Source organism: Lepidochelys olivacea, assembly GCF_965140295.1.
Source record: "Lepidochelys olivacea isolate rLepOli2 genome assembly, chromosome: 8".
Lineage (NCBI taxonomy): Eukaryota > Metazoa > Chordata > Testudines > Cheloniidae > Lepidochelys > Lepidochelys olivacea.
Window position 1 is genome coordinate 49,051,122 of NC_140418.1, and position 18,466 is coordinate 49,069,587.

The 18,466-nt window shown below is 41.7% G+C and overlaps 1 protein-coding gene across 4 annotated transcripts in view; it reads right to left on the reverse strand.

Annotated features, from left to right (window-relative positions):
* Positions 1 to 1,204: 1,204 nt before the first annotated feature.
* RC3H1 (ring finger and CCCH-type domains 1) overlaps positions 1,205 to 18,466 on the reverse strand; it is a 98,153-nt gene continuing 80,891 nt past the window's right edge. The window contains exons 10-20 of one of the 4 annotated variants that reach the window (XM_084636271.1): positions 17,798 to 18,079; positions 17,274 to 17,491; positions 15,056 to 15,441; positions 13,507 to 13,671; positions 11,427 to 11,603; positions 8,124 to 8,337; positions 6,583 to 6,673; positions 6,317 to 6,452; positions 4,071 to 4,235; positions 3,308 to 3,423; positions 1,205 to 1,357 (exon numbers count right to left, since the gene is read on the reverse strand). In XM_084636271.1, coding sequence (XP_084492397.1) covers positions 1,207 to 1,357; positions 3,308 to 3,423; positions 4,071 to 4,235; positions 6,317 to 6,452; positions 6,583 to 6,673; positions 8,124 to 8,337; positions 11,427 to 11,603; positions 13,507 to 13,671; positions 15,056 to 15,441; positions 17,274 to 17,491; positions 17,798 to 18,079 — 2,101 coding nt within the window. In that variant the 3' untranslated portion in view covers positions 1,205 to 1,206. The remainder of the gene's footprint in view (positions 1,358 to 3,307; positions 3,424 to 4,070; positions 4,236 to 6,316; positions 6,453 to 6,582; positions 6,674 to 8,123; positions 8,338 to 11,426; positions 11,604 to 13,506; positions 13,672 to 15,055; positions 15,442 to 17,273; positions 17,492 to 17,797; positions 18,080 to 18,466) is intronic. The other 3 variants (XM_084636274.1, XM_084636272.1, XM_084636273.1) reach the window with 3 other exon arrangements.

Genomic DNA, 18,466 nt, shown 5'->3' on the forward strand with positions numbered 1-18,466 from the left:
CTGACTGACCTCAGTGGGCTGTGGATCGGGTCCGTAACAGGTAGTCCATGCTCTTTCTGAAGCAACCCTGGATACTATCATGATTGCAAGAGGCTGGGCTACAAAAAAAGACCATTTATAAAAGACTATCTTCCCGTGCCCTAACAAAGGAAACTTCCATCCTTCTAAATAGTGGCTGATTTAAAAAGGTCTTTGCAAGCTAGTTTTCAGTTATTTTGCTTCCTTAAAATCTGTTCTCGCTCTTTTTATCTTCCTATTGCAAGGGATGGAAACTTTTTGGTACCTCTGTCATGTTGCTCAGTGACAACTGCTTGTTGGCCAAGCAGCTCAGGCGCTGGACAACTAATTTCTTCAATCTCTCTCTGAAACATACAGGTCTCAACTAGTTGAGGCCCTCTGTCCTTTACTGAACTCTAATCCCAACCACAAAATACAATGTCATGATCAGTTCCTAGTTAAATAAAATGTAATGTGCATACACTGGATTCCTTTTGCTACTGCTTAAATAATAGCCTTGGGGATACATGCTGCAGTGGGATGGATATTATGGAATGCTTTCACTGAGTTGAGACGATTGCATCAACTGTGGCTAAAAGCCAATGGTTATAAGTAGAAAGGTATTGTAAGCGTTGGAGAACACCTAGTTACAAGAAATTAATATTAAAAAAACCTACTCATGTTTGCTGCATGTTTTCTGACACTGCAATTCATCACCTCCCTCCATCCTATGTCCCTCATTCACCTTTAAATTCATATAAGGAGGCAGCCAACATTGTTCGGAGGTGAAAGGGAGCAGAGGTGGTAAGGAATTATACACTGGGTATGTAATAATACCAAAGTAAAAGAAAAAACCTACTTCATTAAGATCATACAATTAATCAAACAGAGTATATATATATAATATCTTTTTTTTAAAGCCCTGGGATCCAAGGCGTCCGAAGTTATTAAAATAAAGTTCATTCACAGAACAAAAACAAATTTAATCTGAATCGCTTGCAGATACTGCTAATTTTTTTTTAATTAAAAAACGCATTAATGTGAACTATGTGCAGGGTTTGTTTCTAGTAGTGGTGTTCGTGCACATTGCCTCCGGACCTCCTGCTGCTGCTGCTCCTGCGTTTCTCTGACCACCTTTAGAGGGAAGTGTGATGGAAGCTACCAACTCCTCCTCCTCAATAGAAACTCTTGGGGGATGCTTTCCTCACTTCATGGAGAAGAGGTGGGTGCAACTCCTGTTCTCTGGGAGTCCTGGTGGTCTCCTCCCCCTTCTGGATCCTCTGACAGGCTCAGAGATGTGGTCTTGTTTGATAGGAGGCTGATGTTCTCTTGCGACAAGACTGATCCATTTGGAACATCACTGTGGAAGGAAGGATGCGGAAGGAGAAAAGGAGGATAAACTGATTAAAAAAACCAAACTGTACAACAAGGCCCTGACTATCATTGCTGCGGTGTCATAATGACTATCTGTGACTATTTCATGAGATAGGCACAAGCTTGCCTTGTACAACGAATCTATTTACTTTCCATGAATACTCACCAGATCAGAAAAAAAATATACATTAAGGATAGTGGAAAACAAACAACACTATAAAGGAAAAACTGTACAGTTTCTATAACAGCATTCGATAGTATCCATTTTATGAAATACGTATAAAATTAACTACCACTCAAATTATACATTGCATAAACAGAGTATTTAATGTAGCCCCCCGCCCAAAATAACTTCCAGAACAGTTTTTCAAGATACTTGTCGCTGTTTCATTATTTCCATAGCGCAGATGGAAATGGCCATTGTACTAATACTTCCCTCTAGTGGCTTCCGTTTCATGACGTAGAAGAGGGCAGATTGTGCAGGTCTGACAAAGGGTTAAGTGAGGACTCTACTAAAAAAAAAATTGTGAAGAAATCTTCATTTTATATTTTAACTGGCTAAATTACAAGAGGTTTGGCTACTTTTAAATTAATCATTGAATTTAATTTATGGGACCTCAACTACTCTGAAGGTCTCTAATTTCTCTGGACAGCTAAATAATCTCTATGTTCCCTCCATTAGACTCCAACAAAGTCATGCTATTATCAGCAATTTAGGACCCTGCTGTCTTGACATTTGAGTCAGTGTTAGGATGCAAAAAATATTAATATTTTAGGTTTCAGAGTAGCAGCCATGTTAGTCTGTATTCGCAAAAAGAAAAGGAGTACTTGTGGCATCTTAGAGACTAACCAATTTATTTGAGCATAAGCTTTCGTGAGCTACAGCTCACGTCATCGGATGCAGCTGTGTTAGTCTGTATTCGCATCTGATGACGTGAGCTGTAGCTCACGAAAGCTCATGCTCAAATAAATTGGTTAGTCTCTAAGGTGCCACAAGAACTCCTTTTCTTTTTAAGGATGTCTGAGGAACAGTGGGGGGTGGAAGGGGGGAATAAACATGGGGAAATAGTTTTAGGGATTTATTATTTTTTGCAGTTAGGTGTAGAGATTAGAATAACTTCTAAATTACACTGGAAAGACAAAATTAAGTGTGAATATAGCACCATCACATCACAGGTTCAGCGCTGTCCCTCTGCTTACCTGATATGCAAAAAAATTCAGGAATCTGTAACAGCTTGGTGGTCAAGTTAAACACCAGCTAACTAAAAATCTTCACTGATGTCCAACCACCGAGCTAATATCAATATTTAAATTACCTAATGGCAATTATACAGACTAGTCTAACTGACAACTGCAAAGCTCGTGCCCTTCTGTTCATAGTGGAGAGAAGCCACTGTAGTCTTTCCTAGTTCAAGTACATTGGAAGTAATGCCCTTACTACTGTTGTAACGGTTGCTTGTAAAAACTCCTGAGATGGCTGATGTGGGGACTTCTAACATTCCAGCCAACAGCATATTGTAATGCTTTTTGTATATAGTGTAGATGCAGTCCTAGTTCAAGACTCACAGAGATCAATCACCATTGGAAGCTTCGTGCAGGTGCAAAAGCAGAATTTTGCCCTGATTTTCAGTATCTTCATAAACATCCCCATTTCACAGCTAATGCGTTGGAAATATTTCTGCTACTAAAACCAGAATAATTTGTTTTATGTGGGACGAGTTAACAATTCACACCCCCCCCCTTCATTTAACTCCTCCACTTGCCTGAAATCACCCCAAATTCATGGTAAAACTATAAATTGAGTAGTTCCATTCTTCACTAATGTATACTCAATATAAAAATGATACAAAAGCAACAGGTATCAGATGCTCTTTGTCTTCCAAAGAGACAGCCCTGACTAACTTATCCTCTAAGGACCAAAGGAAACTCCTGTTACCTGAACGTCAGTGTGAGGTCCTCAGCTGGAACCTTGCTTTGTGGTTCAACTTGCCCATTTTCTGTCTGTTTATTGGTGCCAAGGTTGCTTTTCATGTCCAGTGAAGACTGGGTCTCCTTTAAAAGAGGAGGACAGAAAATATTGTTTCACACTGTACAAATTCTGTGGCTTCATTCCATGGGAAAAGAAGAGAATGCCTGTAAATCTTGCACAAAGCACCGCACAAAAGCTAAGAAACCACAGATTCAGAAGTATCTGTCCATCCTTGCAGGATACAGAATTTCCCAAAAGCTAGGAATGATTTGTACACTGCGAAGCAAAGACCAAGGACTTGAACACCACAGGCTAAGTACTGAACACTGGCCGTCTCCTGGATGGAACTGCAAAATTCTTATGCATGTTACAACACAGTATGTGTTGTAGTCAGCTGAAAGGCTACATTTATAACCAAAGAAAGACTTGGACAGCAATTTGATATTAAGAGTTTGCAGTTAGCTGCCCAATTATAAAAAAAATCAGTCCTACTTTTGTTTTCAAAAGGCTACAAAAATGAAGTTGAATGCCTTTAAACACATTAGAATTCAAATCCTGGACACGCAATACTACTAACCTAGAGGTTTTAACTAATAAAATGGTGACAGGGAAATGACTAACACTGGTAGCAGTCACCCAGCAGAGGGCTTACTGGCAAGTGTTAAAGTGCTGCAGCCAACCAAGCAGCTCTACATTCCATCTTGCCACATCCCACACCCACAGCACTCACCATGCTCAGCTCACGGGTTCTCTTCCCGATTTCCCTCTCCACCTGGTGCAGTTCCATACTCAGCTGTTCACTTGAGATCATTGCAGGCCATTTATGAGGTGGTGGCTGTGGCTGGCCTGCCAGGGTGGTCGCCTCCCTCTGTAACAGCAGCCTGTTATTAACAGCCTAAATGCATAAAGCCAAGCACATACACAACTGAGCACACAACAACCATGCGCAGCTTTGGACCAGGCTGTAACTCAGGAGTGTTGCCTAGTTGCAAAACCCAAAGCCTTCCCTCCCTTACATGGGTTATAATGTCATGACTTTGAAAGCACTTCCAACAATATTTCAAGTTGTCTCACTTACATCCAGTTAAACGTCTTTTTTTGCATTTTTTAAAAAAGATGTCAGTATTTAACGTGCACTTATTTTAATATTGTGACAAATCATTAATCCTAGTAAGGGTTGTTGTGCCCTGATTTTTATTTTTCATTTGCAAATGAAGCCACAATACATTCCCATGCATAAATGTTCTTTTTGCTTAACAAAAATTCCTGAAGGCTAAGCAAACCCATGTCCTTGGAATAAGAAGCAAAGGGGTTTGCTACAATAGAGACCACCAAATCCCTACAATATAACTAAATGTAGTTACAATATTGCTACTTTTATAAAATTGTTTGAAGATCCTGGGATGGGAGGTGCTATGTAAGTACAGGCAATGAATGGTTCTTCCCCAACCCATGTGAGGAAGTGTGGAAGAAAGATGAAGCTCAGAAAGATCAAGTGACTTGTTCAAGGTCAGACAGGGATTAAATGGGAAACCCAAAAAGCAGAGCACAAGACTGAGTCCCAGTTCTGTACTTTAATTGCAAGGCCATCCTTCCTTATAGTAATCACAGATTACTGGTCTACAGTTAGCATAGATACTTATCCATTACAGTGAAATGTATATGGCCAAGGTTGGTTTATACCCAAAGCTTTGACCTACCCCTCTAGTACTTAACTGGGAAATGCCTCCTGGATTATAAATAGCTAGTTGTGTCTAGAAACAAACATGACAGCTAAAGCTCCTGTGACCTGAACAGCAGCTTTACTCTCAAGGTTTTAAACTTATAGTTAATGTTCAACATCTAACCATTTAGGATGTAAGACAATCAAGATCAGTCATAGTGGTATGTGGGGGAAGGCGGCCAGGTAAAGGTTTTGAAACTTCCCAATACTCCTCCATTAAAGTATCAGCAAAAGCAAGCATGCACAATTTAAATACAATTTCCCTCTTGTTCCTGAATAAGAGCCCAAGAACGGAAACAAGTCACTTTTCAAGTAACTGGGAAGTGCGTGCTTCTTGAAATTGTCATTGCCACTCAGACATTGTGAGTGCCATGAACACCTAATAAATGCACAATGAGAACTCCTGCTTTAGGAACCAAGCTCTTACTAGAACAAAGACTTCTTACCGAACAATGATTCTTGCAGAGAGAAACCTCAATCTGACTAGAGGGGTGGTGCCTTAGAGTAGTTCTCTATTGCTTTCTGTAGGAAGATAAGGCTTTTCCTTCCAGAAAAGGTCAATAACTAAGTAACTAAGCTTTCCGACAGCAAGAATTGCTTAATTTTGTTTTACAACTCCCTCCTACCACAAGGTCCCATAAAATGAAGTAAAGCTATACATACTGCTCATTGTTCCTTTTATAAATATAAACTTCCCATACCATTCCTCTGTGCAGAAATTACACTTATTTTAAGTAGACTTCAAAGTTGAGCTTTTATTTTTAAAGTTAAAAAACTTTAACATCTATTTTGTTCAGTTTTGTGGCTTGTGCTGTTTAAGAAGAAAAGGGCTATAGCACAAAGCCAAACACCACACAAAATGGTTTAACTTTCTACAGGTAGAGTCTGATTAACTCAAAATCTGAAAAGCCAAGAGCTTTATTTACTTACAGATTAGTGGGCCCAGAAAAGACCACGAGAGAGAAAAAGCAAGCAGACATGAACACACACACACACGGTATGCTCTCTTTAGGCTATAAATCAAATCAAATCAATAAATTAAGAGCGAGCAAGTCCTCAGTTCCTGCTGCTAAATAGTCAAGGGTTTTTCTTTTGTCTGAAGCGCCGGCAAGTCCTGATGTCAGGTATCATGGATTGAAAGTTTTGTACTACGTTCAATATGATAGAAGAATCTCTGGCTTATAATAAGCAAATCTGCCAACTCCATCTCTCTCCTGGCTCTCTCATGCCCCTTCCAAGGCACAGGTACCAACCTCCAGTCCTCGTAACTGTGTCTGCTGGCTGATCTGATGGTTTAGTTGCTGCAGTTCCAGCCTGAGTTGCTGCTCCCTGTCAGCTGAAGGTAAGGGTTTCCCATGACTGGCCACATCTGACATGGACAATCTCTCCCTTTGAGGGGCAAGAAAGGGGTTGGAAAGAAAATAGCTTTACTAAGTTTGGTAAAGAAGAAACTACTATAAACAGAAAAAGTACAAACAAGAAGAGTGAGCATGTGCATGAGAAACAGAGACATTTCCACCTGTCACTGAAGCGTCCCTGAGAAGGTATGTTTTGGTGGGGTGAATATGGAGAAGCTCCCCAGCCGCCATGAGTTCCATATGGACTGTAATCTGCAAAAGACCAAAAGGAGTTACCCAGATAACACATGCTAGGTTACAATGCTTTGAGTTACAGAACTATTCCATATATAATCCAATAGACTGGTATATAGGTTGAAGAGAATATCCATAATAGCTGGGAAGGAAGATTAGTTTAACCACCAAAATGCTTTTTCCATAGGAATGCTATGCCTGAACTCTCTCATACTTTCAGATGGTAAAAAAATCATCATTCCCCAGCTCCCTGTAAGTACAGTAACCCTTGAAGGAAAAACAGGTGGAGGCAGCTTCCTCACTGAAACACAAGGCCAACTAGCATTTCCATCTTCCACTCAATATTCTGTGAAAGATTCTGGACTTTCAAGTCCCCAAAGAGGGTAAATCTCACTCAGTATTAATTTACTATTTATTACCCGTATTATATTAGCCCCTGAAGACATCAGCTGATTCATTGACAAATCCAGTAATCAACCCCAGTTTGAAAAATGAGCTCTTAGAGAACTCTAAGGTATTTAAAGATCTGCAACTCTAGAAATACGATATGCAAATCTGCTATAAATAAGGTTTTTAGTTTTCAACAATTAATTTCTTCACAATCCAGGAAGATAGATTTAGGGAATTGTAAAACTGTAATTAGGCCAATTCTCCAGTTGTTTTGTTTACTATATCTAAAATAAAGAATTTCCTAGAGTGAAAATTTTATCAAATCAATGGTGCGGATACAATAAGAAATGGAACATGGTTCTATGTCACTGGCTTTGCTGAGCATTACACAAAATAAAGCTTTCTTTAAGCTTGCAATGATAATTATAACCTGAATATAAGTGCAGTACTTTCAGTTGTGTTACACTTCCAACTTCTTAGGAAAGGAAGTCTCAAAATAAAATCTGAAATTGTCCACAAGAGGAACTACTTCAGAATAGCTATTACATTTTAAATTCACATCCTACTTTAATCCAAAATAACTTAAGTGTAGGCAAGCCCTAAAGGGGAAAGGGGAGTTTATTATCCACTTCCCAACACACACCACACAAAAAGCTAATCTATAAATATCTGAAGGGTGTAAACATCAAAGAGGAAGAAAAATTTACTGGTGTACATGAGATGAAACTGAGAAAGGGTATATTTAAGGAAGAATACCAGGAAAGAGTTTCCTGACAGTGAGATCTATTTGGCTTTGGCAGTCTCTCTCAACAGAAGTGGTGGGAGCCCCGTTGCATGGGACTTAATACCAGGTAAAACACTAAAACATGAACTTTACAGAACAACCCTGCACTGACAGGAAGACAACAGGTCTTTTCCATCTTTAATATCTATAATTTATTAATCAGAACCTGGTGGCATCAGGTACCATTTAAGATTCTGACAAAACATTTCCTAAGACATTTTTTACCTGCACTATACTACCACACTAAAAACAAAACTATGCTAAAAGAAAAATAACCATGTGTACCAGTTATACCTGAAATGTTGATAGATTTGGTGGAAGCTCCCTGTACCGCCATGGCCTGCATGGGGCCAGAACTCTGGTACATCGTTTTGGAAGTACGTGAGATGGCCCCAAACCTTGATACAGTTGGCCGGTCTCCAAATGGGATGAGGTCATCATCCCCAGCTTCTGCTGCCCTTCTCTGTAGGTCCAACCGCTGGTCACGTATGCCTTTACTGTCTATGTTCTGGACAAGAGGTAAAGAAAAATAAAGTTGATCACAGCAGTAACAGAATATATGAAGTCTCTCTTTCCTTGCTGCTTGTCTTCCAGAATGTGCCAACATTAGTATGGACAAGTCTTGCTCAGGGTGTCTGTCAGGTGGCTTATCCATTATGGGATTTTTGCACCTGGTTCCTTCCTCTTCCTCTCAGCATCCAGACAGGCTTCCTGTTTTTCCAGTTCAGAACTTCCACAGTTGGAGTTGTACTATCACCTGAATTGACTGAACCTGTGTGTCTGCCACCTCCATGAATCAATGCTCTGACAAGCAACGACCACACCTAGATAAGGAAGATCTACAAAGAAACTAAGATGGAGGATGACTACTATGACAAAAAGGGAGAATCGTGGGGGACAAGAGTGAGGAGGAGAGAAGGCACAGCCTACTGGAGCGAGTGGCCCTCCTTCCAAATCTCAAAGTCAGCCCTTCTGGAACTTGGCAGCTGAAGCCCCCATCAATTAATGGCCTCTCCAAATTCCATTGAAGTGGTGGCAAGGAAACAAAGGTAAGCTGCCTTCAGAACCAATCCAAGGAGGGAGTAGCCAGGATGCTCTCCCCTAAATGCACAGAATCTTTAATCATGCCATTCAGAGAATTAACAAGAAGTTACTTAGAGATGTCCTGCCTATCAAGGAGGGATGTTTGGAGCCAACTGCTTTGTCCCCTGGTATCTTTGGGAGCCACTGGATGGCTTCCCTTGAGGTTTATGAGGCACAGACTCCAGTTGTAATTTGAGTAGCACCCACTCTAAAACAGCCCTTTTCACCTTTCTATCCAGGTGCCAAAACACGACACACTGTATCCTCAGGCAGGTCTCAGGACTCGGAATCAGAAATCGTAAGTTCACCTTTGGGTGGAGTAGCTACAAGTCCTGGAAGTCAAGGCTGCCCTTGGGGGGGAAATGTGAGCCCCTCCTCATTAGGGGATTTCTGTAGGATTTCTGTTCTGAAGAGATAAAGGATTTCATTACGTGAGTGACCAAGTAACCCCACTCCTCTGGCATGACCCTACTATGGTTTTCCAGGAAGGAGAAAGGATCCAGTACAGCAAGATGGTTCAGATCTGATTCTAGCTCACTCTCTGAGAGACTATGAGAGAAGAGAAGATGAGGCTTTTCCTGCCCCTAGGAAAGAAGTCTTTTCAATGGACAACAGAAAAGAGGGCTCAGGAGGTCACCTGAACCCAATGGTGAGTTTCGTGCCAAGCTTTTTCAGTGGAAGGGTGAAAGCAGTGAGGCAGCAAAGGCCCTATTTATTTATTCAGTATATGGCTCAGGTGGAGGAATTTCCTTTGTGGTGATGAAAAGTAATTCCCCTCCTCCCACCAATGAAACTGGATGACACACTGAAGGTGGAGGATATCTTGTCAGCCCCCATCTGTGACCTGGTCTTTCTGGGTGGTGGAGGGAAGCAGGTGAGAAACTTAGGAGGAACTGCAGGACAGCTCCCAAGTCCACAGGGCTGTTGAAGTAGAAAGCAACTGCTTCATTTAGAATACCTCCTGCCACTTCCCAGACCTAGCTGTGGCAATTCTGCATGGTGAGAATGTGCAGGAGTGAGAATGCAGGACAAACAAAATGGACCAGCTGCCCAAAGATGCTTCTTGCCCTTCTTTTTCTGGGAGTAAACCAATTTTGCCTTCCCCTGATCCACATAGCTCCACTGAGGTCAGAAGATGGAGGGCAACTCAGCTGTGAAGCACCAGGTGCAGCTGCTTCCAGTAAGGCAGAAGAACTGGGGAAACTTGCCTGCATGCAGAGGAAGAGCAGGAGGAGCTGGGCAGAAAATCCTGTCAGTCAGACAGGCGGTAGCCAGATGACAGATGAGAACTCGTTCACACTGGTAGCAGCATATCACAGAATGAGGAGTTCTGAAAAGTAGTCTCATCCAGTTGTCTTTGTCCTAAGACAGGTCACCATGACGTAGAACAGTGAAGAAATTAGGTGGTGAATACAACGAAGGGGAGGAAACAGGGGAATTCTTCATAAAGAACATTCCTCCTCCCTGACACCCTCTCAAAAAAGAGAACTGGCTTCTGCTTCATTTACAGTCACAATAGAGATGAGTTACACATACATTTTTCAAAAAAGCAAAAATGTTAAGGTTGTGTGTGACTGCTTCAAGTTTACTAAGGACAAATTTCAGCACTTTTTGAATGTTTTTCTAACTAGGGGTCATGTGGAAATGTGGTGTTAATGCAAGATCCATGCCTTATTCTTCCCTTGCAATCACTGGCTCCCAATAAATGTGATACCCCAGTAGGCATCTTCCTGACAAAATCTGTCCTGCAGAAATACAGCACCACTAAGGCATGCCTGTTTGGGCCAGTTAATCCCTGTTCCACTGCACCACTACTGTGCTTTTAATTAAATTAAGAACTCCCATATTCTTTAAAGCAGAGCAATTCCAGGCAATAATAGCTTTGGATTGTGTGTGTAAGAGAGGAATCAGAAAAATGCTGAAAGGCACTCAGGACAATACCAGACTGCAGTATCATGTTACATTTGCAGCACTTCTGAGAAATATTTGGTGAGTTCTCTTGGTCATGGATCCCAAAAAAGATGGTCACTGAGTCAGCCCCACAAAAACAAAAAACTAACTAAACAATGTTAACTTGAACCATGACCATGAAAGCACCCAAAATGTTTTTAAAATCCCAGGTCTTCTTCCATCTCAGTGAAGGAAACAAAAGGTGAGCTGCTCCAACTAATTAGGACTCATTACAAATATTTTTGGACTCCAAATTAGTGTTGAGAAACTGATGACATAACATCATAGTATCTCTCTCACTAAGTGGCTTCAAGTCGGGTAGGAGCTATTAGTTTATATTTATACCCAGAACTGAGAGAACAAACAGATAAATAGAAATGATATTGTGGCTTTTGGATTTCTCATTTTGAAAACAGAGCATTTTGTTGCAACTGTAAAACTATATCCTTGACTGTCAGATACATTTGGTCTGAAAAAAAGGCACATGTTGCAGTCAGTCTAACTAATATATAAAGGAGGTCCCTCGCAATTTAACTTTTTTTGCATTCTTGCATCCCAACTTACCGCCATCTCTACACTCCCTGCTGCCACAACATCTTTGGGTTTTGCATCTTTGGTTCCAATGTAGGAGCCAATGGTGTCACACGACCAAGGAGAGTACTGGCTATAATCATTTCCTTTATATTTCCCAGCTACCTTCAAGTCTTCATCCAAGTACTGTACAAAAACAAAAAGCTGGTTCTGTAAGTAAAAGGCAGGAGGCGTATCACAGACATTGTTAACTCCTGTGACAGTTCACTTCAAGCAAGATACTGGCAGGACTTCAACCGGATGTACTATATATACGAAGTTGCAAACTTATATTTCATATTATTTGTGAAATTCAAATCACATGGCTGGGCTCCCAGTATTAAATGTTCAGTGCACAGCAAGGTGTGACATTTTGACCTTGGTCTGGTTGAAGACTTGCCTTATTACTTAATTCTATCCATATCAGGTGTAAATAAAGCCAAGTCTAGCAATGGTATTCCGGTCATTAACAGAGACATTCAAAACAATCTAATAGTGCCGCCACACATTAAAGCAGAAAGGTTGCTCTCATGGCTGCATAAATAGGTAACTAAGGACCATTGATAGGATAGATCAGAGGTCTAATGGAGAACCAAGAACAGTCTTCCTCAGATGTCACCATATGGACCTCCATAACTGGAGCACAAAATTCTCCCTAAAACGTTTAATATAAGATCCTAGGAGATTTATTATTGTTCAGTACTGTGCTAAATTATTAGTCTACCCTTTCTTATCCTATAGGCTCATCTCAGCCTTTCAGAAGGTCAGGATCAGTGAAAGAAACTCACTTCTTAACACTACATATCCCTTGTGGCATTACGCCCCATATTCTTCATAGTAATATTATTAAGATGTGATTATGGCATATCTGATGTATTTTATGCAAGATGGGTCATATGAGATCACTGAAAAGGTTATGATTTACTGAATATCATTATCCTACTTGTATGCATGTACCATATTGGTATCTGAAGTTAGGAATATTGTCTATGCATCTATTACAAATGTGTGTACACCTGGGGAACGCCCAGTAGGCAGAATGCACTCAGTCTAGATGTCTGGCTGGGAAGGGCCCTTAGGGAGAACAACAGGTTTTAGAAAAGGCTAATCTCCCACCGGGAGCCTTCCTGAGGATGCTACACACAGCCTTCAAGTCACAGCTGCTGTGTCCCTACAGGGGCATGAGACCAGGTCACCTGGTACTGGACTCCATCTTGGAATTCCAGTGTTTTTCCACTGACCAGGCGTGGGAACCAAAAGGGGAGACAAAGGGTTCCCGCCATATGCAAAAGATATTTAAGGCATCATCATGTTTCTTCACTGCCTCTCTGCCCAAAAAGATTGCTGGAAACACCTGAGGAACAAAGACTGGACAAGGGGAGAAGGGCTGAACGCAGGCTAGAGGAACTTCTAGCCTGTGAAAGGAATACCTGGGGTTTTAAACTGCAAGCAAGTGCAGCTTGCCCTCAAGAATCTCTGCAAACTGCCTAAAATAACAATTAGGGTGACAATTTGTTGCTCATATCCAATCTCTTTAATATATTAAGCTTAGATTACCTAGCAAATAAACAAAAACACAATCTGCTTTGATCTGTTTGCTATGCCTTATAAAACACTTAAAATCTATCTTTTTTTAGTTAATAAACTTGTTTTTGTTTTGTCTAAAACCAGTACGTGGAAATCGTAAGTGCGAGCAGAAAGCTGTTGCATATCTTCCTCAACATTGAGGGAGCAAATTTAATGAGCTTACGCTGTATAGGTCCCTCTGCCGCGCAAGATGGTATAATTTTGGGTTTACACTCCGAAGAGGCGGCGGCGTGTGCCTTGGGAACTAGGAGGAGCCTTAGCTGAGCTGATCTCACCATGTGTGTAGCTGCAGCTGCGTGTGACCCTACCTGTATGTGTACTAGAGGGGGCTTGAGGGCCTGTCGCAGCAGTACAGTGTAAAGAGAGCCTACGCTGGTGAGTCAGGTGGGCTCACTGGTACCCAAGTTCCAGGTGGCACCCTGTCACACCCCTAAACTAATTTAGGACCATATCAGCAACCCAAAAGCTTGGTTAAAAATATGCTTACCTCCTCTGGGTGGAAGGGGTGAGTCAAAGTTGGTGACGGTGCAAAGGGAGGTGGGGAGATCACCTTCCTCTCTTCTAACTGGGCCATGATTTCCTTCCTTCGTCGATGAAGCTCATCCAGGCTGGGATGGGTTTGAGATGGAGGTGGAAGTCGGTTATAAGGCTCCTAAAGTTTTAATATAAACAACTTGTTGAGTAACTTATGTAACACAAAGTAGAGCAACATCACCCTACAAGAGGAAAAATGCGGTGGGGAAAAAAAAAATCCAACACCAGAACACAGTTCACATTGTAAGAAGGAAAAAACTCAACAATTCTATTTGCAAGATCCTTCTCTAAACTTTTGCCTCAATTTAGTGCTCATTAAAGTTGTCCTGGAGACTGCAGCATCTTATTCACAGAAAAAGTTCACATGGGTGATAGTGCAAGCTTTCCTAGAAATAAGGAACATACACAAGCTGCCAAAACTGATTAGATCCCCATTAGTGAAGCGGGTCCTAGCTCTTTTGATCCTCAACCCACAAAAGGACCAAATACTTGTCTTGCAAACCACTCCTTTGTGGGTGGTGTGCAGCAGTTAGCTTTCAAGTTACTGTGCACTCCAAGGTGGAGAAATCCAAAGCTGTCATTCATCCTGGGGTACAGTAGCTGTACAACTCTGCAGGTTATAATCTTACCTCAGTTACTTAGGATATCTGGGGATATTATATATTTTATAACAGAATTATACCACTTGAACAGATTTACCAGATATCTGACTTGATGAAGCTACACACTGGGTAAATTGAAAAGATTAAGTTCATTCATGGACCAGATAATGGGATACAGAGCCCTCAATCTCCACATCACTCATTTGAATCTAGCTATGTCATGAGTGACTATTTTCATCAAGTGGCTTATGGGCAGCAAGTTCTGTCTCTTTCTAGTTTCCACTGGACTGATGTCCACACAAAACCATAACACATGGATACTCCAGTTGGCAATCCCAGTCAAAGGGCTAAATATAGAATGGTCATGAAAGTGGAATTCCTGGCCCATTCCGGAGGTAGTCTCTCCAGGTCAAGAGTGGTCAGTGCATGGAATCTCTCACATTACCATGTGCCCATGCTGTATCTGCACTGTGTATAAAGAGAGGATGTCAGTTTCCAGTCATGTCACAATCATGCCACTACACTGGAAATGAAAAGATTTAAGACACTATTTTCAAATTTTATTTTGCCATAAAAGTCAGGGTCATCGAGGGTTTCATATGAATATATGACATTTCTCTACTTGAAATGATTTATATGGCACTACATTCTTTCAGGAGTGACCACCACCAATGCTCAGTTTTCATCAGTTGCCATCGTGCCAAATTTTAAAATTTGGCACAAAGTGTGTGGAGGGAATAGCAGACTCCTGAGCCACTAACTAAACCTTGAGTTTGGCATTTAATTCTCCTAAAAAAGTACTTCACCCCCCTCCTTCAGAAAGTGCCCAGTTCCCCAAAGTTAACGGTCCCTTGACGTTCTTTCTCTGACCAAACTAAAGAAGTATATAGAAAACCGTACTCTGTGGTATGAAGATCTGATCTGACTGAGATGTGGACCCACTGGATAATAACCCTCCACTTGCTGGTATCTGTCTCTGGATTCAGGTACGTAGGGAGGTGCAGCTCCATGTGGAACATCAATGGGCACGGGGCTTCCTCGGACAATCTCTTCCCGCTGGTATGGCTGGGCAGAGGGGTACACACGACGGCTCTCATAGTGTTGGTACATAGGCTGTCCCATGGGAGGATACTGCTGCGGCTGTGTGCCATACTGCGAATTCACCATACGATCCTGAACGTAGGGTGGGTAATGGTCTAGGTAAGGACCACCAGGTTCAGGAGCAGATGATGGAGGTCGGACAAAACGAGACATGCACTGTGAGGACTGAGTAGGATAGTACACACCTGAATTTATGTAACAATACAAAAAGTCAGTACATGATTAGACATATCAATTGTTCACCACAATTTATTCTTAGAAATTCCAGTCTACAACAGTGTTGAAAATTGGCATCCGCAAGTCATTTCTTGATCACATCTGTCATCTTAGTGCTATAAATAAGGACTTTTTCCTATATGAAAATCTATTCTAAATCAGCCACAAGACATTTGAGAATGTAAAGGTTGATCTAGAGTCCAGAGAGCGAAGTTTAAATTAACCAAACCAGCCAGTATGGCTGGAGACAAGCCACAGCAGCTGGAGATTGAGCCCAGCACAGGTGAGAAGGTGCACCCTGCTCTCTTGAGCCTAGACCACAACTGGGCCCAAAGACTATAATTCCCACAACTTTTCAGAAGAAACTTATCAGGTGTCCCTCCAAGTTCACATGAGTGATCTTGCCAGTCAGTGACTAGCACTGTTCTGGGCACAAGTAGCCTGAGCAACGTTTTTCAAGAAGCCCTAGCAGGAAGAGCTTAAAAATGGGGAAATGCAGCACAGTTGGTGGCTGATCGGGGAGAACAGACCTCCGGTCCCCAGCCGCTGGAGAAAGGGCTGACTGAAGGCTGGAGCTCCTCAGACAGCTGCTGCTCAGTAGCCTCGCCCTGAAGGAAGGAAGGGAGGGCAGGCCCGAGGCAGACTGCCCTTTTGTGGGGATTATCCTGCTGTGTCTTTGAACTCAGTTGAGGGTCCATTACTCAACAAGAGCATCCCAGCAGGAGAGAGCCTTTCCACAATCATGGGATAATTGTGTGGGTTAATTCCCCCTTTTTCTGTTAACTGACAATGCTGGAAGGGCTGGAATATCTGGGGCTAAAATGGAGGGTGAAGCCTCTTAGCACTGAAACTGGCATGGGGGGAAAAAACCCTGGACTTTACAGAGCAGTGTCCCATATATAAACAAAGGGGTCATGATCAAATTTTGTGGATTGCTCAGGTTTCCCACTTGCACATGAAGTAAAATATTATACATTTTAATTTGTTGGTTTGGGTATCTTGCTTTTATTCTTCCTTCTCTTTCCTTTTTAAAACCATATTGCACTCCTTCCATCTCTTTCCCCCTCACACTAATTTTCCCTTCCTTATTTCTACTTCTCCTCAGCCTGACTCATGTTCAATCATGAGAATCCGCTCTTCAAAGAAGTACTTCCTTCTCTTATCCTTACCATCTCCATCAGTCTCTTCCTCCCCCAGAACTGCCCTTCTGTTCTCTTTTCAAAACTATTCCTATGGCTTCCACTCCTTGTCCACATTCATCACTCTGGTGCAAATATTTCTGCAGAAGCCATGAACCTTTCATCTGAGTACCTCAAAATATTTTAACATGAATGAAGTTTTATAAACACCCTAACTGGGTAGGTACTGTTCCCATTTTCCACAATGCCTTGTGATCTTCACTTCATCTCATCCACTTTTTTAATGTGGCAAAAGAGACTTTATGATGCTGGATGAGCGTAAACTTACCAAAAACCAGAAGAGTGAGTTCTCATTTAAGGGCACAAAATCCCCTCTGGATGTAACTGGCTGAATGCTATCGCATAAGAAATTTATTATTTCGGCTGAAAAAAATTTCTACCACTAAAGTGCACCTTTTCTCCATGCTGGACTTCCATTTTACTATGCTGTTAGCACATTAAGCATTTATCCTTCATGCTCCCACAGGAAAACCCAAAATTGAAGAGGTTAAATCACTGGTGAGTGGGGGAGCACAGGCAAAGAACCAATATGGGGAGGTGGGAAAGGAGGTGGGGGAGAAAAGAGAGGAGAGGGAAAAAAAGACTGATCCCAACACTCTTACCTTGTGGATAAGGTGACGGCTCAAATGGTGGGGCAGCTCCTCTAGGATCCTGATAAAACACATCTGCTTGTTGAGCAGGATACAACTGTGATCCTCGTGATACCATTTGGGGTTGCTTGGAAAAAGACATTGGAGGCAGGTCTGTTGGTCCTCTCTGGGGCACAGGGTGGGGGTTCACTGGTAAGGCAGAAATAGAGCTCTTGGGGACAGACTCCAGCCTAAAGTAGAAGGAAGACATCAGTCATGATTAGGCCACATCATACAGCTTGATGTGCTTTCAATACTGAACATGACTAAACACTGTATGATTTCAAAGCTCCATCTTTTGATGGCTCTCACCACTTTTCCTTATAAAAAGCAGGAAGTAAAGCATCTTTTTTTTCCTAGGCCATTTTTAATCACTAAAAGGTGCAAGGCAGGAAAATTGTTGTTTCATTTCTAGAATGGATTTACTGTCCCTTATATTTCCTCCATCACACATTTACACAAACGACACTTCGAACAATAGTTAGGAAGATCCGTACAAGTCAGGAGGGGATCCAGGAGCACTGCTGCTCAGGTGGTCGATCTTCCCTGGCTTCAGAGCAGAATCATAGCCGGAGTCGGTCCCTCGGGAGATAAGCTGCGTCACTGTGCTGCCTGTAGACACAATCCCATTCGGCAAGGCAGAGGATTTTCTACTGGGCAAGTCCACTGCCCCTTCATCCGAGAGGATAGCTGCTGAAGGCAGGCCCACCTCATTTAGCTGGCCCAAGGAGGCACTCAGGGGTCTTCTGGGAACCAGGCGTTTGTTCATTTTACGAAATCTTCAGAAAAAGAAATCACACACCAAAAAATGAAACAAGAAACTAGAAGGAGTTGGGTTTCAAGATTTTTCACATAGGTGCTACAGAAAGAGCTTCAATTTTTAATTCAAGCTTCCTGAAGCTTTGCCAGAAATTTATTGCTAATATCTGGTGGACTGGAGTTTCTTGGTGCTATTTGAACAAAATGTTAGCAAAATGTTTTCTTTCAGAAGAATGAGTATGTATACTACATATTCAGCAAAGATTATGTGCCTATATTAAGACGCAAAAAAAGTTGTAATGCAATATTAAGGATAGGTTTTTTTAAATGACAAAGTGTTCCAGGGATTTCAGAGTTAAGATTTCCACAGTAAACGGAACTTGGTTCTCTCTTTGCACATATACATT